At 44.5% G+C, this 23513-nt stretch overlaps 1 protein-coding gene across 1 annotated transcript in view; it reads left to right on the forward strand.

The window, feature by feature from the left end:
* Nucleotides 1-19754, forward strand: part of GNB1 (G protein subunit beta 1) — a 52434-nt gene extending 32680 nt beyond the window's left edge. The window contains exons 5-11 of the mRNA XM_020975977.2: nt 5296-5359; nt 6487-6649; nt 8367-8433; nt 14310-14511; nt 15592-15808; nt 17561-17676; nt 17966-19754. Coding sequence (XP_020831636.1) covers nt 5296-5359; nt 6487-6649; nt 8367-8433; nt 14310-14511; nt 15592-15808; nt 17561-17667 — 820 coding nt within the window. The 3' untranslated portion in view covers nt 17668-17676; nt 17966-19754. The remainder of the gene's footprint in view (nt 1-5295; nt 5360-6486; nt 6650-8366; nt 8434-14309; nt 14512-15591; nt 15809-17560; nt 17677-17965) is intronic.
* Nucleotides 19755-23513: the final 3759 nt, after the last annotated feature.

The raw sequence follows: 23513 nt of genomic DNA on the forward strand, positions 1-23513 counted from the left end.
TTTAGAATATATCGGGCCTACACATGGTTACATCTGCTATTTTATAATAGTGCTCTGAAATCAACAGAAGAAAGCTTAGATTTTAGACCAGAACTTGCTACATTCACTTTAAGTATAACCTTTACATCTGGCAGCATGACTTGAGCATAAATTACCCTTGACATTTTCAAAATCTTCAATGAATGGAATCAAAATAGAGTCATCCACCAAAAATTGTCAGGCTGGTTCATGGGTTAACAATTCAGCCAACCCCAGGGCAGGTTAGAAATAGCAAATTAGAAGTTAGGAGTTAAACCAGAGGTTCTCAACTTTTTTGTGTCATAGAACCTTTTGGCGGTGTGATGAAACCTCTGAACCCCATCTCAGCAATAATGAGAAGGCATAAAATAGAGGGGATTACAAAGGAAACCAATGATTTTGAAATAAACACGTAAAAAAGTTTTCTCCATCCAAGTTCACGGGCCGCCTGAAATCTATCCATGGTCCCCAGGTGAAGAGGCCATGAGCTAGAATGGTGAGCATAGGAGCCAGTAATCTCACCTACACAGTGATGTAGTCAGGGCTAAACAGACCCAGACGACTGGTTTTTTCCCCCAGGTACTTGTGTCAACCTTTTGGATTTTTTTCTCTCCCTTTGATATATTGGTGTGTTAACTCTTATTTGCTCATATGGCAGCGTAATGATCACTCTCTTAGTTTCTCATTTTTATTTCCCTGGATTCATGGTAGGTTAAAGAGGGTGGAAGAGAATAAAATAAACACAGCCTCTTTCTTCAGGAACTTTCTGATCCCAGGTAGAAAACGTGTACAGTATTAAAATGCCAAACAGAGTGTTATAGTTAGTAAGTACTCTTCGAAGAAGGGAGAGATCATTGTGGTTTGGAGCAGTCAGGGAAGGGACGGTTCATGGACTAGACGGTATTGGAGCTGGACCTTGAAGCTCCTCAGCTTTGTAGGGAGGAGAAGGGCAGGCCATGAACAAAGGAGGGACGCAGACCTGACTGAAACAGAGGCAGTGAGACGCAAAGTTTGGTGCTTTTCCAGGAGTAATTGTGAAGGATAGTGGATGGGAGCACTAGACTTCAATCGAGGAGAACTGGGTTCAAATTCTGCCTTAGCCACCATGATCATAGGCGAATCACATACTCTTCAGAGCTTCTGTTTTCTCATCTAAAGAATGGGTATAATCATACTTGACTTACCCCACAGGGGAAGGAAAGTACTAGTTATTATTTATTGCCTAGCAACCAGGCTTTTTTAGAATTACATATAATTTAAGAATAAGTAGGCTGTGAGGAAGCTCTCCAATTAGTAAGTACAAGAATTTAGACCTCAGTTTTATCTGATAAGCTGTTTTTCATTTGCTTACTCTATAGTGTTCCTGATAGGGCTTCCAGATAAACTGAATTCTGGATCATTGAGGTATAACTGTTTTTGGTAATGCCCATTAAAATTGGTTATAGCATCTAGGATCATGAATTTAGATATGGAGTTCATCCAGACTTGTTATTTTACAGATGAGGAAACTAAAGCCCCTGAAAGACTGCATTCTTAAATACGTCTCAAACATAGTTTCCTGATTGGAGATTAGCAGGATTGTCTTTCCTCACCTTCAAGAAGGATAAAGAGATTAGCATCTTCTACCCCTCTTCAGTTAGTCAGTAGGTATTAAGGGTATTTCTAATTAGTAGACAGCACCAAAGGTAACCTTCCTGATCTAATGAAAGTGGGCTGATTTTTCTCTCTTTAGGTCATCTTAATTCTCAGCACTGTGCTTATAAGTAAGGTAGTATAGAATTTTATCATGCCACAAAAGAAGATTAATTTAAAAAGAGCAGAGCGACACTATTACACATGTACATAGAAATGTGTTTGGTATTTTTGTGCCTGAGCTAAAAATTTATTTGGTGGAGACATGTTCTTTGTCCTATTGATATGATAACTAATAGGGAAGGGCCTCACACTCCGTGAAGATAAGTTGAAGAATTAGAGATGTGGGAACTGACAGACAGAAAGAAGCTTGCTGTGTACTGTGCTGAGTGTGCACTGAACAAGAGAACAGTCTCTCCTCAGGGAGCTTCCATTCAGGTGGAGAAGACAGGTACAGGATACAGGAGGACAAATGCAGAGAACACGGTTAAAGAGCCAGGCAGTGAAAAGGGGGATCAGGAAAAGTCAAATGCTGAAGGAGGTGTTTGAGCTACAGCGTGAAGGAAGAATAATAGGTGTTTGCAGGCATTTTGGGGTGGGGGGGTGGCCGCGGTACAAAGAGGGCTATGCTTGGAGTCTGGAAGACCTGAGTTTAAATCTGGCCTCAGATACTCACTAGATGGGTGACCCTGGGCAAGTCATTTTGCCTTTATTAGCCTCAGTTTCCTCAGCTGTAAAATGGGGATAATAACAGCATCTAGCTTGCAGGATTGTTGCAAAGATGAAATATTTGTGAGCACTACAGAAATGTTAGCTGTTGTGATGATGATTCTCTGAGGCAGAGATGGGAACAGCAAGAAGGCCAATTTGGCTATCTAGATGGAAGAGTGAAGGGGGAAGGGGAATGTCCAATGAGGATAGTTAGGGCCAGGTTGTGAAGGGCTTTAAATGCTAAGCAGAGTTTGTATTTTATCCCAGAGTAAATTATTGAGTAGGAGATGCCACAGTCAGACTTCCAGGAAAATCTCTTTGGCAGCTGAGTGGGTGACGGTGGGGGCTGGGCTGGAGGCGGGACACCAAGTGTGCCACCGTCGCGGTGACTTTGAGGAGAGGTGACAGGCCTGAGCACGCATGACCAAGAGCAGTAAGTAGAAATTGCAAAAAGCCCAACATGAGACTGCTTGCTAATAATTAGGGGTCTCCAAAGTAATAGATTCTCCTCTCTCCCACAAGTTCCACGAGCCATGGCTAGATCAACCTTGTATTGTAGGGTGGACTTCTCTTTTGGTTACTGGTCGTGCCGATCACACAGAAGTGCTTTCCAGCTCTGAAGCTTTGTAATTCTATGAACTGATAGCAGCTTAAAGTCTGTCATGTAAGTTTGAAGACTAGAAGCTTGGTTTTATCTTGTTTCATGAACAATGCATGGGAGACTGTCTCTTGTTCAAGAGTTTTATCTTAAGAGCTGATTTTCCAAATGTTGTAGCATTGAAATATGACCCCTGCCAAACAACTTTGGGAGATAATGTAAAATTTTTATGCTATAATAAATGAGTAAATTTCAGCTTGCACAAAAAGGCTCAAATAATTTTTAGGTCTGTTTTAAGGTTAATCTTAACAGATTTTTCTCCTGCTCCTAATCACAACATCTACTAAAGTAGTCATGCAGGTAGACAAATGGGTCTTGTGACTTGAATGATAAAATCTTGTGGTCTTCCTCATGTAAGCAATCTGAATAAACCTGACATCAAATCCTTTTCAGTATTCCTTAAAAGACCCACATATTTATTGAAAGAATGATGAGGTAGCAGTGATCTCTTCTGAACTAGAAGTGCGTTTGTGTTAAAGGGTCTTGTCTAATACTTCCATAAAAGATTTTTAAAGCTAAATTACAATTTCAGTTCAAAATTCATTGCCCAGCAAGGATGCTACAAATCTTTCAGCATATAAATCCCAAACCTGTATAACTGAGCTGTTCATCAAGAAAGTCACATTGGTAATTAGCACAATTACCCAGAGGGAGGAACAAAGCATGATTAAAATTGTTCTCAGAAAAAGCTTATTGTTAGGAGACATTTGGAAGCCTGAAAGCTTACTCCTTCTGTGTCTGGGCTTTAACTGTGTCAGAATGGGACAGAGAATTAGGCACTAGGGATTTTCTACTGCCTGTGGCCTTGGAAGTGTATATATAGGTCTCAAAACTTTAATGAATTTTAGTTGATACCTACTTTACTGGTTCTCAGAAGATATCTACCCCAGCAATTTTGAGTCGTGGCAGTTCATCTATATGGACCTGGTTGTTTACAGAGCACTTTCCCTCCCAGTTCTGGGGAGACACATGCCCTAGTCAGAATCGATTCTACTTGGGTATTCAGAATTTAGGGTTCTAACCTATTCAGCCAACATTGCCGCATCTTGGCACATCTTTTGACTTCAGCTCATCTTCCTTTCTGAGTGTAGCCTGGCTTCCTCTTCTCCCCAGCAAGCCATTGCTTATGACAAAGTTTTAGAAGGAAGGAAAAGGCAGGTCAGCAAAAGTGATCCATACATTAGCCATGTCTGAGAGGTTATTCAGTATTCCTCTTACCCGTAGTTCTTCACTTTGATGTTTTCTTGGGGCTTCTGCATGGCCAGGGTTGGTCTTTAGAACTACAGGTTGTGATTCAGCTTCCTGTTCTTTCCATCTGCATTGTAGTCGCAGAAGAAGCAGCTGTAGTAACAGTAGGAGGAGCCCTGGGCCTGTGGTCAAAGGACTGGGGTTCAAATCCTGCCTTCCTCTCCTGCTCTCTACCTGTAAGCTACTGCTTGGGCAAATCACTGACCATTCCTGGACCTCAGATTTCCTGCTCTGAAATCGACCTTGAGGCCCTCTCCACCCCAGATGTGTCATTCTGTGATCCTACAGTTCTGCCCCCTGGACTCTGCCCCAGCTTGCAGAAGCCTTCCCAGGCTTCTCGGAATTCCACATTTTCATCATGTACCACAGTTTGTTCGGCTGTTGCCCAGGGGGTTAGACGTTTATTCTATTTCTGCTATGAATATTTTGAGGTATATATTTCTAGTATAAGTCTAACCTGCTTTCCACATTTCATAGTGTCACCAACAGTATATAGTCATTTATCTTCGTTTTCCTGGAGACTAGCACAAAGTTCTTCAGGAAAACTATTTCTGTCTTAAACATATTTCAAAAGTTTTACATGTATGGAATGTCTTTCAGAACAGCAATGCTATTTCCCAACTGCGCAAAAACATATTAGAAATGTTCAAAGCTTTGCCCGTTCTGACTGAATTATGACGACTTCCAACATCTCTCCCCTCCAAAGAAAAAATTCTGACATAGAAAAATAATTCTGGAAGGGGGAAGGAACAATGTACAATATGGAGAAATGTCAGCAACTGACAACCAAAAGATGTCAAGAGTTTAAAAAAAAAAACAGATTACATTGCATAGTGGGTCCAGATTACATGGAGTACAATATGACTCGTGAAGATCTTTCTGCCCTTTGGTAGGATAGCTTGTCTAAATCATAAAGGTTCCTGGGATTCAGATGTTCTAGTAGATGCATAGAATGTTCTACTTGTATTTTGTTTCCACCTTAGGTTACTGTGGTACTCACGTATGTTTGCCTTGTGTTTTTCCTCCAGGCTTCTAGTCAGTGCCTCCCAAGACGGCAAGCTCATCATTTGGGATAGCTACACCACAAACAAGGTGAGGGAGACCAGACAACATGGTGGCTCAGCTCTCTGCAGTGCAAAATAGACTCAGTGGCATATTCCTGTGCAAATCAAATCTTTGTCTTTTTTCAAAAATTAATTTATTTTGAATTATCAACAATCACTTCCATAAGCTTTTGAGTTTAAAATTTTTCTCCCCCTCCCTCCCCACCTAAATCTGCAGTGGTAGAGTCACTGGAGCCTTGAAGGTGGTGAGGTTTTTACAGTTGCTTTTAGCCACATGGGCGTCCCCTGCGGGAGCATCTCACAGAGATGAGACTGCCCAGCACACCTTCCCAGGGCTGTTCTGACCAAAGGAAATGGGGATTGCTTTTGGGCTCAGCTTACAACAACAGGCAGAAGAACACACGGACCAAAAAATAAAGTCTACAGTTTAGTATTCAGAAAAAGACACGGGCAGCTAAGTGGCACAGTGGATAGAGCAGTAGCCCTGGAGTCAGGAGGACCTGAGTTCGAATCCAGCCTCAGACACATGATACTCACTAGCTGTGTGACCCTGGGCAAGTCACTTAACCCATTGCCTAGCCAAAAAGAAAATTTAAAAAAAAAAGACGGTTTTTATTCTTGAAAAATGCTGGATGGAGAGGGACAAGGACCATATCTACTTCCAAAATTTAATACCAAGTTGAAATTTAAGGTTCTTTTAAGATGTCCTAAAATTGACATGTAATACCACCAGAAAGTTTTTTAAAACTTTTGTAAGAGCTAAGTACAAGTACCATGTTTTGTAACAAGATATTAAATCTGCAAACAAAATGCAGTGCTATGTTGTAATTGCTCATTTTGGTAACATTCATTGTTCATGTTGACGCGCCAAAGAAACAGTGCTGTTGGGTCCGTAGAGTGGTAGTCAGGGGCACTCTGTTGAGCTTTAGCTTGGTTTTTTGGTAGACTTGTTGATCTGTGTTGGCTTCTCCACTAATGTGCAGACCACACTTAAATGTGAAGCAAATCATTGCTTAATTTAGCTGTATGTGCGGGTGATCCTCGAGGTCATTTTGATCCTTGTGGTAGGTATACTTACCCATTTCTTTTCTGCTGCCTCCTGCTATAAAGTAAAAGCCAAAAAGGAGACGTAAAATCTGTCCCTGTCATTCTCAGGTCCACGCCATTCCTCTGCGCTCATCTTGGGTCATGACCTGTGCGTATGCCCCTTCTGGCAACTATGTGGCCTGTGGCGGGCTCGACAACATCTGCTCAATCTACAATCTGAAAACTCGTGAGGGGAACGTGCGCGTGAGTCGTGAGCTGGCTGGACACACAGGTGAGGGGTCTTTATTTTTATCCCAGACTAGGGCTGGCTAGTCATCTCATTCCTGTTCGTCTTTGGTGCGTTTCACTCTTCAAACATTGCTTTTGCCTTTGGTTTCCTGATAGTGTGTTCAGGTACAAGGAAAAGTGGGAGTTAGATGAAGATAAATCAAGGCTCTCCAGAATAAGTCACCAAAATTAAGAAGGGACCCTTGGGTTGAGCTTGAGTCGTATGCACTGTGTACCATGACCTACAACTAGGATGTTCCATTTAAATTCAGTAATTTGAAATTTTCACTCTGCCTTGTTTCGTAATAAACCTGAAAAGAGTGGTAACTGGGTGAAGAGCTGAAGAATCTGGATAGGATTTTGAAGGGAGTACTGTCCTGAAGAGAGGTTTGAATGCGTGTCTTCCTGAAGAGGAGGTTTCTGGTTACAGGATGTGGAAGTGATCTTGAAGAAACCATTTTCAGAGGGATTTTGATCACACATACTTCAAAAATTACACAGCTCTAATATAGAAATTCTTACTCATTGGAAACTAGTTCATTCATATGAGAATTTAGCATTTTTCCCCTTCACAATCATTTTCCCTGAGTAGTGTGACAGCAGTATAGCTCAATGGTTCTTACAGTCAGTTGACACACATTTATTAAGCGCCTACGAAGTGCAAGGCTCTGGGGATACAGTTGTCTTTGCCCTCAAACATACGCACACACAGACACACATAGAAGATGCAGAATGATACAAGGTAATGCTATTTAGAGGGGGGGGGATCAGAGTAGACCTTATATCGTCTGCTCAGAAGATGGGGCTTCGGCTGAGTTTTGAAGGAAGTAAAGAAATGTCAGACGCCGGGATCAGGAGAGTGTATATTCCAGGCCAAAGCATAGAGGGAAGACAGGAAGTATAAGGCTGGGAACAGCAGAACCGGGCAGGAAGGGGACTGATGGGTGTCAAAACTGGCTTGGAACGGCATCTAAAAGCCAGCATCTGATCCTCAAGTCTGGGCCTCTGGAGTTCGTGAAGCCAAGGGGCCGCCTGGTACAGGCTGAGCTTCAGGAACATCACAGAGGAAGCAGCGTGGAGGATGTGTAGATAGGCGGGACACAGAGAGACAGTGTGGGGACTGGCTACGGCCGTGGTCCATTGCTGAGAGTGTGTCTGCAGTGCAAAGGGGGCGGCCCACAAGACTGGGGCAATGGGACACAGAGTTTAGAGTGGCTTCAGAATCGGTGTGTGTTTGTGAATGTATTTAATCGTTTTTGTGTAGTGAAAATCAAAGGACGTTGTGTGTATATCACGTCCAAAAATATGTCTATACATAATGTGGTATTTTTTTCTTGGATAAATTTAATTTGAATTCTATTTTATCCTGGTATTCAGCAGACCTTGGGTAATGTTACCTCTCTTAACCTTAACTCTGCAGATCACCATTTGCCTAGATCAGAACTAGCTTCTGCCCAGGAATAAATAATGTGTTGTGTGTTTGGTAGGTTGGGGTTTGGGGGGGGGGGTATTTTTTTAGCTGTGCCCAGGGCACACAAAAAGAAATAGAAATCCTGCCTGTAGTAGTATAATAATGAACTTAAGACTTTGAGCTATAGAACGGAGCAGTTGCATAGAAAACTTTTGCATCCAAAGCCTTGGATTTGCTCTAAATCTTCATAAACATTTTTCCCAGAGGTGTGGGTTCTGCTCTGACTTTCAGTCTTTGTGCTGTTTTCCAGGTTACTTGTCATGCTGCCGCTTCCTGGATGATAATCAAATTGTCACCAGCTCTGGAGACACCACTTGGTGAGTGGCAGGCCCTGACAAGACACTTCTCATCTGTCTCTTTGGCGTGCGACCTGGGGCTCCAGGCTTTGTAGACAGGGCCATGAAATCTACAGTTTGACATATATAAATAGTAATGAAACTTGGGACATGTGTACGCTGTTAGTCAATGCAAAATCTCCTTTATTTTCACATATAAGTCACTGCAATAAATAGGTGGAGTCCTCTGGAGGAGTGGCAGGAGAGACCACCTCCTGTAGGGTCTGATCTCAGCCGTTTGTGGTAACCAGTGGGCTGAGGAATAAAATAAATTCAAGAAACTGCTTTGCTTAATCTTGTCTCTCTTCTCAGTATGCACTGAGAGCTCAAAAACTGAGTGTCACTGGGCCCCAACTTGAGATGAGGCTGTATCCAATTTCACCAAATTTCTAAATTGGCATAATCATTCAGCCTCATGGAGGTACTGAAGCCTGCAGGGGAAGGGGACACATTTTTGTCATTTACTTGTTGTATCCAATAACACAATTAGACTAGCAGAATTAATGTTAACAGAAATTTCTTTGCCATTAAAATGAAGTGACCTTTTCAATTTTCTTAGTTTTCTTTACCAAAGTACAACTTGGGAAATAACTACACTAAAATTCTTTAAGATGAGGTTTTGTGAAAACTGATTTTTTCTATAGTATTTTTTAAAAGCTGTATATTACCTCTGGTTTCTCTTAAAAAGCAGGAGAGCAATGAGCAGTCTTGGCCACATAGAACAGATTATCATACGTGCCTTCTCTCTTAGTGAGGGGGAAAGGCGAGGCGGAGAGCAGGGTTGTAGTCACAGGAGCACAATGTCAGGCTCGTGGCCAGTTTCATATTATTGAGTTTTGTTGTTACAAGGGTGAGAGTCCAGGTCAGTCACTTGTTGTTCGGGGAAGGCGTCAGTCTTAGCCATTTCCTTCCAGGTAGTAGCGATGTCTTAGTCATTTGTTCGGTAGTGTACATCTTTCTTAGAGTCTGTCAGAAGTTGGTAAGGATTTTATGAGCTATGTAGAATAAGACAACCAGGAGGTAGATGGGGAGGAAGGGAGATATACGTGTCTGTCAGACCCATGAGATGACAAACACTTCTTTGGGGACCTAAAGCCCCACATTGACAACTCGGCAGTCCTTGGGTTAATGCACATGTCCATAATTCCCAAGCTCCTATAATTTGTTACTGAAAGGATTCTGAATTAGACATTTTCCTTCCTCCTTGGGAAAAAAAGAAAGAAGTCCGCAAATACCTCATTTGTTCTTCACAGCAACCCTGAAAGATAGGTACTGTTATGATCTCCATTTGTGACTGGCCCAGGGTCACACAGCTAATAAGCGTCTGAAGCTGGATTTGAACTCAGGTCTTCGTGATTCATGGCCCAGTGCTGTGTACATTGAGGCACCCCCTAGCTGCCCAAACAACTCTTCATAGCACAGATACAATTGTTAATGGTTGCTAAAGAACGTGAGGCAGTGACCAAATTGTTAACCAGTGATGAAGTGGTGTGAAGATGTTACATCAAGTTGTTGGGAAAGCACTTGAGCTGTTTGAGAGATTTCCAGGGTGATCTCGTCTCACTGTGAGCAGCGGGTAGAAGTGTCTGTGGCTTGGGTCAGACAGGTAATGTTTGTCTTTCTGCCACAGCCAAGTGACTGTTTCCTCCTATTTTCAAAGTGCGGGGAAGAAGGGAGGTGTCCCTAGGAGAGATGGTAAAGGGCCTTGGGGGACTGCCTCATGCTCCAAGTTATCAGAGACAGTGGGAACAGTTTGACCCTGAAACTGGAAAAGGAGCAGGGAGATAAGTATAAAAAGGACCTGAAGAGGCAAAGGAAAAAGTTGGCCCCTGCTGGGAGGCAAGGGTGGAAGGCTGTCCTACAGAGCAGAGAGGGACCACTGGACCCATCAGGCTAGAGGTCGCCCACTAAGGGTCGGAGATGAAGAGCAGAGGGTGGTTGGGGGTGCCTGAAGAATGCCAAAGCAGCCATTTGTTAACCCAGCCAGCACAGAGACATAGGTTGGCTTCTTCCAGGGGGTGGGAGTGGTATTTAGTCAAAACCAGATGACTCCATTTCTGGCATTTGACATGAGCAGAAAGTTACGGTGCTAGGAGCAGCCTAGAAAGTTTCGCCAAAGGTTACCAGGGCGAGAAGCTGGAGGCTATAAAGCCTTGGGTAGTCTTTTCATCTCTGCCACCTATTGGAAGCAAGGAATGTCATGGAGAAAAGCTGATTTGGAAAGTGAACATCTGGCTGAAAAGATGTTCTCAGGCTTCTGAGAATCGGATTTGGATTTCTGGATTACATCATAAAAGATGGGGATGACAGGCTCCTGTGCAAGGCTGGTGAGATGGTCTCTGCCTGGTACCTTGCAAATCTGATCAAAAAGGCTGTAACCTGAAAATTACCAGAAAGGGAGGAAACTGCCCATGTAGATCTTCCATGTGGGGGAAGAAAAAAGGATCCCCTAGCAAAATGCATGACCTCTAGTGTTTTTACATATTCTCATCAATTTTAGGTGACAAGCAAAGTTAGCTATAGGTCCCAAAGCAAGAAGATAAATTTAGCCTCCTCTTCTTATCACAGACATTACTGAGAGTTTGGGGGAGACTGGATGGAGATGCCTTTTTCAAAAGAAATAGGATAAGGGGCAGCTAAGTGACACAGTGGATAGAGCACCAGCCCTGGAGTCAGGAGGACCAGAGTTCAAGTCTGGCCTCAGACATATGATACTGACTAGCTTGTGTGACCCTGGGCAAGTCATTTAATCCCAGTTGCCTCGCAAAAAAAAAAGAAAGAAAGAAAGAAAGAAACATGATGAGAGAAGCTAGGGGTGGGTAGTAGGTGGCTGATCACGTATTAAGAAGGTGTATTCATGGAAGAAAATTTTTTAAGACTCAAAACAAGAGAATGTGGGTGTGGAGATCAGTGAAGGGCCATCAGAGTAAACTAGAAATCACTTGGACAAAGGGGAAATAGATGAGAAATTTGGAAAACAGTTTGCCAGTCCAGCACAGAGGCAAAGGGTCAACTTCACCAGGTCTTCAGTTCCCAGACATCTGCCAAAATTCTCTTCTTTTTGCTGAAAGCAGAGTAGCTGATAACGTTTTGATTTAACCTTAATGATAATTTCAACCTTCAAAAGGTAGGAAATCTACTTAGGCAAATTCTATTCTGATTCTCGTCAGGAAGAAACTGGTTACTGGGGTGGAAACCTTGGGAGTGGGGAGGGAGTGACCTGCGGACATAGTCTGGCATGCACCCTACATTTGGGAAGAATAGATTGCAAATGGTCAAAGGAAAGGGAGAGAAGGGCCCATGAACTCAGATTCTCCAGGAGAGACAGGAGACAACTGAAGACTCAAAGGGAAACAATTTTGAGGAGGAAAAAAGACTCTTTTTTTCAATTAGGGTTAAGTGACTTGCCCAGGGTCACACAGCTAGTAAGTGTCAAGTGTTTGGTCTGAGGCAGGATTTGAACTCAGGTCCTCCTGACTTCAGGGCCAGTGCTCTATCTACTGCACCACCTAGCTGCCCCGAAAGACCATTTTCTGAAGAGGCTGTCGTGTATACACAGAGAGCCACTAACTATTTAGGTTTTTTAAAGGCGTGTAATAATCCTCATCATCATAGTAATTAGAGTTAGCTTAACTCATTTGATTCTCCCAACAACTCCATGAGGTAGGTGCTATTGCTATCCCCATTTTACAGATGAGGAAAATGAAGTTAAATGAACGACCTAGGAACACACAGCTGCGAAGTGTCTGAACTCGGGTCTTCCTGATTCTTTCTGATCCCTTTCTCTTCACTGCAACGTCAGACTTGTCATCTACAGAAAATATACAGCTGTAAAAGGGTGATACATTACTGTAAGAGCGTATCAGGGGTGCTAGCGCTCTGAAAGAGCCAAACCTGGCAAGTAGGGCTTAAGGGATCTTTGGTGGTGGGTTGGCTTGCTTTTAAGGTATGTTGGAGAAGAGAAATCTCAAAGAAAAGGATAGCACCTCTGCTTAGAAAAATGGCAGAACTGCTCCAGTGTTGTACTTCCCTTTTCTGTCTCAAGAAGAATGTCCCAGTGGAAGTAGGGTCCTAGTAAGAACAGCTGTCTGCCTTTGGAAAGAAGGTAGTTGGCTCAGATGACCTGTGGCTTTTGGGGCTGCACGAGCTGGAGCATTGCTCACCCACCGTTAATGATGCTTCATAGAGCCATGAAATGTTGGTTAGGGTTGGAAAGGACCTCGATGGCCTTCTGGTCCAGCCCGTACCCTCAGATGAATCCTCTCTTGTAACACAGGTTACAAATGGCCATCCAGCTACTTCTCGAAGACCTCCCGTTATCCCTCCACTATTTCCCAAGGCCATCCATTCTAGTTCTTGAGAGTTCTAATTGTTCACATGTTTTTCCTGATCTCAAGCCTAATATCACTCTTGGTTCTACAAACTCTTGAGGCCAAACGGTCTCGTCCTTATTCAGAGATTTCAGAAAGTAGGAAAGGTACCAGAATTGGAGGACAGAAATCCCAGGTTTTTGTTTAAATGGGATTACTACACTGTTAGATTCGGGGATTGCTGTGATCTTGCTTACCTAGATTTTAATGAAGTACCTCATACTGTTCTTGTAGAAAAGATAGAGATGCGGACTGGGCAGTTGTACTGTTAGAAGGTGTCAGAAGTAGCTGGGTGGCCAGAGTTCTCCTGTGGTTCATTGAGAGCTCAGAAGAGACGGTGATACTAGAGCGCCTTGGACCTGTGCTGCTAGGTAGATTTATCAGCAATGTGGAGGAAGTTGTCCATGACATCCTTACCAAGTTTGTATATGACGTGGGATCTAACAATCTTGATGGAGCATAGCTTTGGGCCGAATCTGATTATATTGATTCCTATTGAATTTCATCATGAGTCTTACACTTGGGTCTAAAAAAATCAACTGCACAAGTGCGAGGTGGGAGAGATGGCTAACAGCCGTTTGTTTGATTGACCTCTGCATGTTGGCTGTGGGCCAGATGTGAACTGTGGCAGCCCCCAGAGCTCTCACCCTCTCTTGGGCTACGTTCAGAAAGCCGGCGCTTGGTCAAACGCAGGTGCAGGCTGTTCGGGGCATCATCGTCTAGGAAGGACGTTGGTGACTCAGAACATCCTAAAGACATAAGCCAGAAGAGTCTGGTCTTGGATCCGAGTCATGTGACAGTCGATCAAAAGAACTGGGCCTGCTTGGCCTGGAGAGGAAAGGGGCATGTGAGAGCTTCATTCAGTATTTGAAGGGGCTTCGTATGGAATGGAATGGAGCAGCTAGGTGGCACCATGGTGCATAGAGTGCTGGGCCTGGAGTCAGGAACTCATCTTCCTGAGTTCAGATGTGACCTCAGACACTGGCTAGCTTTGTGACTCTGGACAGGTCGTTTCACCCTCTCGGCCTCAGTTTACTCATCTATAAAATGGGAGAAGGAAATGGCAAGCCACTCCAGTTTCTTTGCCAAGAAAATCACAAATAGGGGCACAAAGAGTTAAACACAACTGAAAAACAACTGAATAACAACATGTGGAAAAGAGCTTAGCCCCCCCCCGCCGGCAGGCAGCAGTAGGAGCTGGGAGTAGAAGTGAAAAGAAATGTGAGCCTGCCAAAAGGAGAGTGGGCAGCTTCTCAAAGCCAGAGGACCACATGGGTTCTCATTCAAGCATGAATCAAGTTAGGTGAACCTGACATTCTGTTACTGCCCAACAGTATATTTTCCCTTTTTTTCACTTAAAAAAAGAGGGGGATAATAGAAAACATGTCTGCTTTAAGTAAAATCTAATAAAACTGTACTAAGTGATTCAGCACAGTGCATTCTCCTTGTGGTGGAGACTAACATCTGCCCTGTCCTCTCCTCTGACAGTGCTTTGTGGGACATAGAAACTGGCCAACAGACAACCACCTTCACTGGGCACACCGGGGATGTCATGAGTCTTTCTCTTGCCCCTGACACCAGATTATTTGTTTCTGGGGCTTGTGATGCTTCAGCCAAACTGTGGGACGTTCGAGAAGGAATGTGTCGGCAAACTTTCACCGGCCACGAATCTGACATCAATGCCATCTGTGTACGTATGCACTTAGGTTTGGGGAAGTGCAGTTTGTGTTCGTGAGGTCATCCATACCCAGCTCTGTTAGCAATTAGGATTAGTGCTTGGAAGTCTTAGGGAATGTCATTGATTCATCTTTGAAATGTTTTCTGTATAAGGTCATCTGTTTTTTACTGTAAGAGCCCAGATTGCTGACATGAAGTACAAACAGGTTGGATGCCTCTGGAGAATGTAATGGTTTTTGTTTAAGGGTTCAGAATAAGAAATCCAGTTTTTGAAACCTCATTCATCAGCTGTAAGAACATGGCACATTTCCATCTTTTTAGTTTTACCCTCTGTCATTGGCCACATTTTCTATATTTGCTATTAATGTGTTCCAGTTTCACTAAAGCTTTTAACCACATTTGCTCTTAGTAAAATGTGCAGCTTAATTTGAAACTCATCAGCTGTTGCTACCTAGAGAGCTGCAGAGGGAATAAACTAGAGATTCAGAAATTACTTTTTACTTTTTTTTAGTTGTGGGAAACAATTCCTGTTTTAGACACCTTAACCAAAAATTGTCAAAATAATATTTTATCTGGCATTTCCAAAGCCATGTAATTTAGTGATGACTCTGTTAAAGGAATTTTATTGTATCTCTTGCCATAACTGTATGGACAAACTTAATGTTTTAATGTGGAAATAGCCATTTGTATTTTTTTTGTCTCCAAGGAACCGGATTCAGCAATTTATTTTAGCAGTCTATTCATAAGAGTCTTTACAGTGAGAGGACTCTGTGTGTTCCACTTTATGAGGGGGGAGTATCCCATTTAAATAGGAAACCTCTCCAGTTGTGGGACTGTACTTTTCAGCAGGATGCCAGGCAGCTTCACTGAGCCCCTTTCCACTGGCTTGTTCATTGTAGGAGCAGTTATGTTGGGAGGTATCAGGCTGATTCATAGAAGTCTTAGGGCTGCAGGAGAGTATTTCGGTCCTACAACCCTTGGACATCTTGGTGCAGTCCTGGCATGACGCACAATTAGTGTCCTCTTTGAGCATTGATTCATGTCATCTCTGGACAGACACACCATCTAATCAAGCTCTCGTTGGTCTCTCTAGTTCTTTCCAAATGGCAATGCATTTGCCACAGGTTCAGATGATGCCACCTGTAGGCTCTTTGACCTCCGAGCTGACCAGGAGCTGATGGTATATTCCCATGACAACATCATCTGTGGAATCACCTCGGTGTCCTTCTCCAAGAGCGGCCGCCTCCTGCTGGCTGGATATGATGACTTCAATTGCAATGTCTGGGATGCGCTCAAAGCAGACAGAGCAGGTAGGCTTGGCAGGTGCCCTGGAGACAGGCAGCTCAGCCCCTAGGTTCTGGTTCTTGTTAAGCCAGCTTGGTGATTGCTGCAGTGTGACCATGTAAGCCACACGTGAATGTGGGTGTGCCTTCTATACCGTAAGGCTCTGAAATGTTAGACAAAACTAAAAGTATTGCTGGCTTAACAGCAGCACGCAGAGTTATCTGAGCCTGTGGCCATTCTTAGCGAAAGAAAGATGTGTCCAGAGAGCTGCTTCATTTAAGAAGGGCTTTCTGTTTTTGTGGCTCGTGGTTCAGAGGTGATACCGTCTGCAGGGCTACCCACGTTCTGTGGAGATGTCTTACAACAAGTTTCTTTGGTATGTTTTCATGGTGAGGGAACAGTGTAATCCTCCATTGCATTCCCTCATGGCTAAGAGTGGACACAGACTGAGTGACCCAGTGCATGTCCCCACCCTCCCCAACCCACTCTTCTCAGAGTGGGAGGACAGACCGCCTTTCTCAACTGTGTCAACCTCTTTTAAAATCCCATCTTCTCATTGATAATAATACCTGATTGAATCTACTAACTCTTCTAAACAGTGATGATGTGAAGCTGAGCTCCCACTGTAACGTGTCCTATTTCATGTTTCCTTGCCTTACCAGAACATTTTCTGTCCAAAACATGAGCTTGTTACCAGGTTGGAAGGTGAATCCTAAGGCCCAGCCACCATGAGGTTCCCCACATCTAAGTAAAAATTCCATCCTGCCACTCCCCAGGCCTATTTTCCCAGCACTGGTGGCAGACTCCCGGGGACATAAGAAGTGTTGCAAAAGTGGACTGACCCCAGTCTCCACTGGCTCAGCTGCAGCAGCATTTCTGGGCCTGCAGGAGGATTGAGAGAGAATCCCAGTCTGGAGCTCAGAGTTCTCTCTGAGGCTGCCGAGAGCAGTTCTGCCAATGCCTCGTCTTGGAGAGCGAGGGCTCTGCTTTGGGTGAGCTTTCTCTTCCCCTCTGCAACATCCTGTTGGTCTCCAGACTGAAATGAACTGGCATTTATTGATTCCCATAGATAATGTTCAAATACAAATAAGTGGATTCTTGGCTATACTTTTTACATAGATACTTAGATACTCTCAAGTAAAGGATGTTTGCACCTGAATTTGTTTATATAACTTCCTATGAGGCCTGACAAATTTTTCAAATACCTTTTTTACTTTGAATGATGATTTCCTCCCTAGCAACTTATTTGTAGCAATTTACTGAGTCCGGCCATCATCATGATGTCAGTGACCTTGAGGGCAACTTTTTGTTATTCCAAAATTCTTCCTCCCACTCACTGCAGGTGTAGTGAGTTTTTGTAAATGGAGGAGACGATTACTTCTGAATCCTCTTGAATTAGATAGTTATTTAAGATCCTTCCCTTCTTGGTGAAAGTTTTTTTGCTTTCCAGAGCCCCCTTTTCTTTTTCTGTCCCGAAGAGGAGCCTGTGGTAGTGGATATGGGAAATAGTTTAGACAGTTTGAAGATTGATATATGTGAAATACAGAATTCTGTGATCTGTGAGATCAGTTATAATTCACTAGGTAGAAATGACCTTTTAACTTCATCTGGGTCTCTCAGCTGAACCCTAACCAGTGAAGTCATCCTTGCTTGTACTGTCTGCCTTGGAGCTTTGTTTTTGCCTGTTTTCTAAGGACAGTGGTTTACTGAGATGAATACAGAATGTCAGATGAGTATAAGCTGGCAGGTCTGTTACCAAAGCTCTTTTTGCTTTCTAGGTGTTTTGGCTGGGCATGATAATCGCGTCAGCTGCCTGGGGGTGACCGATGATGGCATGGCGGTGGCCACAGGATCCTGGGATAGTTTCCTCAAGATATGGAACTAACACCTATAGGTATGACAGCTTTGCTGCCTTCAGTCAGCACAGGACACAAGCTGATCCTATTTGTTGGTTTGTTTTTAAATTATAGCCAGTGATTTGACTGTATGACAGCAAGGTTGCTTGAAAATGCCTTAGCAGTGGGCCAGAAATACACAGAGGGATAGACAGACACATACATGTAGGAGCATGGGGTTTGTTTTGTTTTTACCCCCAGGCAGCTCTTGCCCTTCCACCATTGGGTAAAATTGCTGAGGGTAGAAGTCTCAGGTTTTTAATGCTTCTCCACTCTCTCTCTCTTAAGATACCAGATGGACTCCGCCATGACTGGAAGACCATTCCAACCTTGGAAGAGTTACCATGATAGCATATCCAGCCCAACCATACTAACTCGGACACCCCTCCATCTCCCTCTCAGAACTTCAAAAGGGCAAGATCTTTTTCCCTTCACCTATTGCTGAAACAAAGAGCACAATTCCCTCTACAAGAAGAATCTCTGTGGTTGTAAACAAACAAATTGTGCATTCCTTTGGGACCATTGTCATTGTTTTCCTTTTTCTTTTTTTTTTCTTGAACGAATATAAAAAGGAAATACTATAATAAAAATGTTCACCGGAAGGTAAGCCTGAGTAATTGTGAAACAGGCACACAGCTGATTTTCCCTGTCTTTTATTTAAATTTTAGACCAGTGATCCTGCTTTGTGAACACAAGTTGAGGACTTTGTTTTATCTCATAACGGTTTCAAAATTTAAAGTCATGTTTGTAGCAGGGTTTTGAAAACATTCTTATTTCCTTTTTTAAATAGATTACTTTATGGTCAATAATGAAGCAAAACAAGAGGGTCCTGCCCAGCCTCTCTGGGATTGTTAATGATGTAAATTTAGTCCCTAATTTTTTTATTATTTTTTGTCTGGTGTCTCAGATAATTGTTGCTGCACAAAAATATGGCATATAGAGAATAATGTTAAGAAGTAAGGTAACCAAGCACACACATGCTGTTAATGGTATTGAATGCTCGTTTCAAGAACCTGTCCCCTTTCGTGAGTAGCTAACTCCCAATCCGTTGCCGTTTCTTTCCCTTTCTGCTCCTCGCTCCCCATCAATTCAGTTTTTACCTACTTTGGGTTTCTTTGTGCAGTTGGAGGGCAGTTCCTGTACACCCTAACACTACCCAGCACCCCCCAACTATCAGGAGCCTCGATTTTCCAGAGAGATGCCTGTCCTGTGCTTGGATAGCCAGTCAACTCTTTGTGTAGGAAATGATGTACAAATCAGTGTTTTGGAAATAATGATCTTGAACTTTCTAAGTTAAAAACAAATTTTTGATTGTTTGCCATGTTGGGTGGGTTTACTCTTAGAATCGCATGCTGTAGAAATGCTAAAAACAAAAAACAAAACAAAAAAATGCACATAGGACTAAGTCCTTAGATGTTTTTTTCTTTTCAGAAATAACCTGTTTCAAGTTGTCACCATTGCGCTCTACTTCCTTCTTGTTGCTACTCTGTGCATAAGCCCCTGGGGGATCCTGATCCGACTCTATGCACGCCCTGGAGTAGCCAGAACTCCCACCATCCGCACTGGGGACGTCCCCCTATCAGTTAGTCCTTCACAGCCCCGCCCCGCCCTGCCCCACCCTCAGTAGAACGAGTCCTTGGTATCGAATGGTCCTTTTTGTAATGGCCAGGTTTTCCTGGTTTTCTTTTCAAATAAAATATTACGCAGCAGCGTCTGGACAGTAGATTGTTCTGTTAAGTCCCTCCCCTCTCATGTATCCAGAAGTGCTCCTCCTTAGCAGCTGTAGTGGCTTCTCTCCATTCTGTTTTTTCTGCAACATTCTGTACAAAAATGTGCTGTAATCGTGCGTTAGGCCTGGACTTGGCAAAAAGAAAAAAAAAGAAACCTCTCTCCCCCGCCCCTGCCCCATCCCGTTCTCTCTCCATGAAATCCCTGGTAGAGCTCTCCACACCCCGTGTCCCTTTTCACCTTTTGTATTTAATTTTAAAGTCAGTGTACTGCAAGGAAGCTGGATGCAAGATAGATACTATATTAAAATGTACTGTTATTTAAGATGTAATAAAGCAGTTTGACATGAGGGGGCTTGGGATGTGCCTGGTTATTTGTGAGTGGTGCCCTCCCACTCCTCGCCCGCCCCGGCAGAGCCGCTGTCACTGGGGGGCCTTGGTAACGCGCCTAGCCACGGCCTGAGCTGCGGGGCACGGTGGTCTTGGTCTGCCGTTACTGAGGTGAGGAGCCCCGGCCCAGAGAGACAGCCCGGCAGAGCGCTCCCCCCTTGTGCCCCGCTGGGATTCTGTTGCTCTTTGCTTTTTCTCATTCCCTTTCTTACTCTTGCCCCATGGAGTATCTAGGGAGAACTCGGGCTTTCCCCATCGCTCAGAGCAGGTTTCTACTGATTTAGCTGGGACCCCGCCTGAAGAAACAAGCGTCTGTGCCAACGGCAGCTAGGAAATGTGGGAAACGAAAATAGTTCCTGCAAAAAAATCAAACGGGGAAAGGGCGATAAGCCCCCCAACACGCTGAACAGATCTTGGCCGAGTCATTTTGTGGCTCACGTTGGGCCTTAAATAATTGATGAGGAAGTGAGGGACGAGGTCCGCAGGACGGCGGCTGGATTACCGCTGTCCAGGGAGCTGGCTGGGGGCTGGGTGTGCCTGCCAGGTGCCCATTCATTTTCTAAATACCACAGACGGGTGTGTCAGCAGGGGGGTTCTCCGGGAACTGCAGGTCATCCAAGGGAAAATCTGTCTGCCTGATGGAATTAGAAATATGCAACAGAAAAACCTGAACCTGATGGTTTTGTTTTCGTGGGCGGAGGCCCCACCCCAGGAAAGAGCCTTCTTCCCGTCAGGCCGGGCAACCCATCCTCCGGAGACTTCGAAGTTTGGGTTTTGATGGGGCCAGGAGAATACAGCGCCCTGTGGGCAGACCGCCACCAGTGCCCCTTGCCGGGGAGGTGGGTGGGAAGGAGGATGGACAGCCCAAGGGCTCGAGTTGCGTTCTTCAGCATTAGGGTTCGGGCGCTCGCGCTGCCGCCTCACAAAAGTTTGCTCGTTGTCTATGTCGAGCTCCATCCTATACCAGAGTCAGCTCGTACACTTAGTTTTGTCTGTAGGAGGAAGTCCAGCTATGATAGGCGGGTCGGGGGAGGGAGGAGGTTGATGGGAGAGGAACTTTCTAGGTTATGGAAGTTCAGAAGAAGGGTAATGTCGGGTCACATCTGCAGAACCAGGCGCCAACCCTTCCTCCCTGAACCCGCTTCCCCAGTGGGCTGCGGTAGGAGATGGAGCCATAACGGGGAGCCTCTTGTGCTTGAGGTTTGGCTCACCTGGAGAGGAAAGCAGCTTATAAAATGGCGCTGCTTCCGGACGCGGAGCCTGTACTGCTCATGGAAGCTGGCATTATCTGGAAGACGCAAGGCAGGCCCGCAGGACTTGAGGACCGAGGGAAAGGGATGGAGTCTAAGGATCCGAGTTCAAATGCTGGCCCTGCCACTCCTTATGGCCTTAGGCAGCTGAGCCTTCATTTCCCCATTACCTGTGAGGCCCCTTCTGCCTTTCTATCTGTGATCCTCTGGTTCTCTGCTGTTGAAGAAGTTTGGAAAATGGGCTTTTCTTGCCCAATCCTTGGGGGAGGACCACCTTGGGTGATGGATGAAAGGGAATGAGGTTTCAAGTCAACTGGTGCTTACCCCATGCCACTGTGCTAAACCCTAAGGAAAGGAAGGACAAAAGCAGCCCCTCCCTGCCCTCGAGGAGCTTCCTTTCTAATAGATCGGATAACCAATAAGGTAGTGCAAGATTGAGAGAAGGTTCCTCGAGAGGGGACGAGCAGGGGCAGCTAGGTGGTGCAGTGGATGGAGCACAGGCCCTGGAGGCATGAGGACCTGAGTTCAAATGCGGCCTCACTCAGGTAATGCTCACTAGCTGTGTGACCCTGGGTAAGTCGTTTAACCCCAAGTGCCTAACCGAAAAAAAGAGGGGACAAGCATTGGCAGCTGCCAGGACTAGATGGGATTGGAGTGGGGTCTTAGGAAAGAAATGGAGGTGAGGAGGTAGAGCAGTACCCCCAAAGATAGCTGGTGGGACATGGGAGTGGAGTTTTGTGTTCTGGGGCCTGTGGAGGGTAAGACTGAACAGAGAGAGGAAAGGGTCAGATTTTGAAGGACTTTAAATTATAGAGGTAATTCAGAGCCGCTGGAACTAAGGGAGGAGAGTGACCTGGTCAGACCCAGTGCTTCGGGAAAGTCACTTTGGCAGCAGAGTGGAGAGAGGGAGGAGGGAAAGCAGCCAGCCAAGGTTTTTGCAGTAGTCTGGGGGAGAGGTTAACAGTGGCCTGAGCTGGGCCTGTGGTCATGTGAGCAGATGGCCAGAGATGCTGAGAAGGTACAGATGACAAGAGGAGGCAACAGATCTGGTGTGGGCTGAGTGCCCAAGAGGAGTCGTGGGCCTGGGTGACCAGGAGCAATAGGTGGGGCCCTTGACAGTCACAGGGCAGTTGGGAAAATGGGCAGTTTTAGGAGAAAAGGATGATGTTAGTGCAAATGTTGCAAAATGAAGAAAGACCCTATGCTTGCTGGCAGAAGAGACTCCGATTGGAATGCCTGGTCTGACTACCATACTGCCTTGCACATAAATGTTCAAATGGAATTTCTTAATCTGTAAGTGGAGGGTAAGAATTACCTCATCATCTGGATAGGGTTCTGCTGTCATCTGTTAACAGATCAATCCCATTTCTGATGTTTTATTACTGATGTGATTTGGGGTAAATGACCTAATCTCTCGCCTCATTTTCCTCCATCTGATGGGATTGGACCCCATGACTCTGAGTCCCCTTCCAGCTCTACCTACATCCATGAGTCTACAAGTTCAGCTACAAGTCTGAGCACCAAGAAGAATACAGATGATTTGGCTCCAGTAATGAATGGCCGGTCTTGCCTGTCATTCCTTCCAAATGTGTATAGAGGGGAAGAGGGACCCAAGGGCCAGTGCCTGAGCTGGATCAGAGATTCACCTGCTGGCTATGTCTGGTCCAGACCAACTTCTGTCCAAATTCTGTGGGTTGCTAGATTATGGCCAGTAGCACAAGGCCAGCCCCCAAGTTGATTTCTTTGCATTTACCCAGTACTTTAAGAAAAGATTAGAAAACCATGACTTGGAGAAAAAAGGAATTTGGAATAAGATAAGCCAGTCCAAGTAGGATTGCTAGTTTCAGTCTCCTTTGTCTCATTTTCCCCACTCAATTATCAGGGACATGATGACTGTTCTTGTCCCCCAGAGAGCAAAACCAGGAGTGAAAGTGGCAGAGGGGCAGATTTGGCCTTGATGTTGGGAAAAACCTGCTAACAATGAGACCTAGCCAAGTATTGCTTCCAAAGATTGTAAATTCCGCTTCCCTGGAGGTCTCTGGTCTCAGAGCAGTGCCAGATGTCATACTGGAGAGTCTTTGCTCGGATTGCATGGCCTCTAAGGATAATTCTGTGAATTGCTTTCTTCCATTCCCTCTGTCATGGACTGTTCTAACATTTGAAGAGCACAGATAAAGCATTTGGGATGATTGAGGGGGCAGACAGAAGAGGAGGACCAAGGACCCAGTTAAAGACTCAGTGCCAGTGACTAACATTCTCTATGATCAGACACCCCCGGAGATCATGTAATGCAGGGGTTCTTTATTTTGTATCATGGACCCCTTCTCAGAATCATGTTTTTAGATGTATAAAATAAAAAATGTAGGAGTAGAAAACCGATTGTATTCAAAATACATTTTTATAAATGTTCACAGATCCCAGGTTAAGACCCCTTGATCTAGCCCAGCTCCCTTTTATTTTCTAATTCAG

This window comes from Phascolarctos cinereus, unplaced genomic scaffold (assembly GCF_003287225.1).
Source record: "Phascolarctos cinereus isolate Bilbo 61053 unplaced genomic scaffold, phaCin_HiC Scaffold_726;HRSCAF=1367, whole genome shotgun sequence".
NCBI lineage: Eukaryota > Metazoa > Chordata > Mammalia > Diprotodontia > Phascolarctidae > Phascolarctos > Phascolarctos cinereus.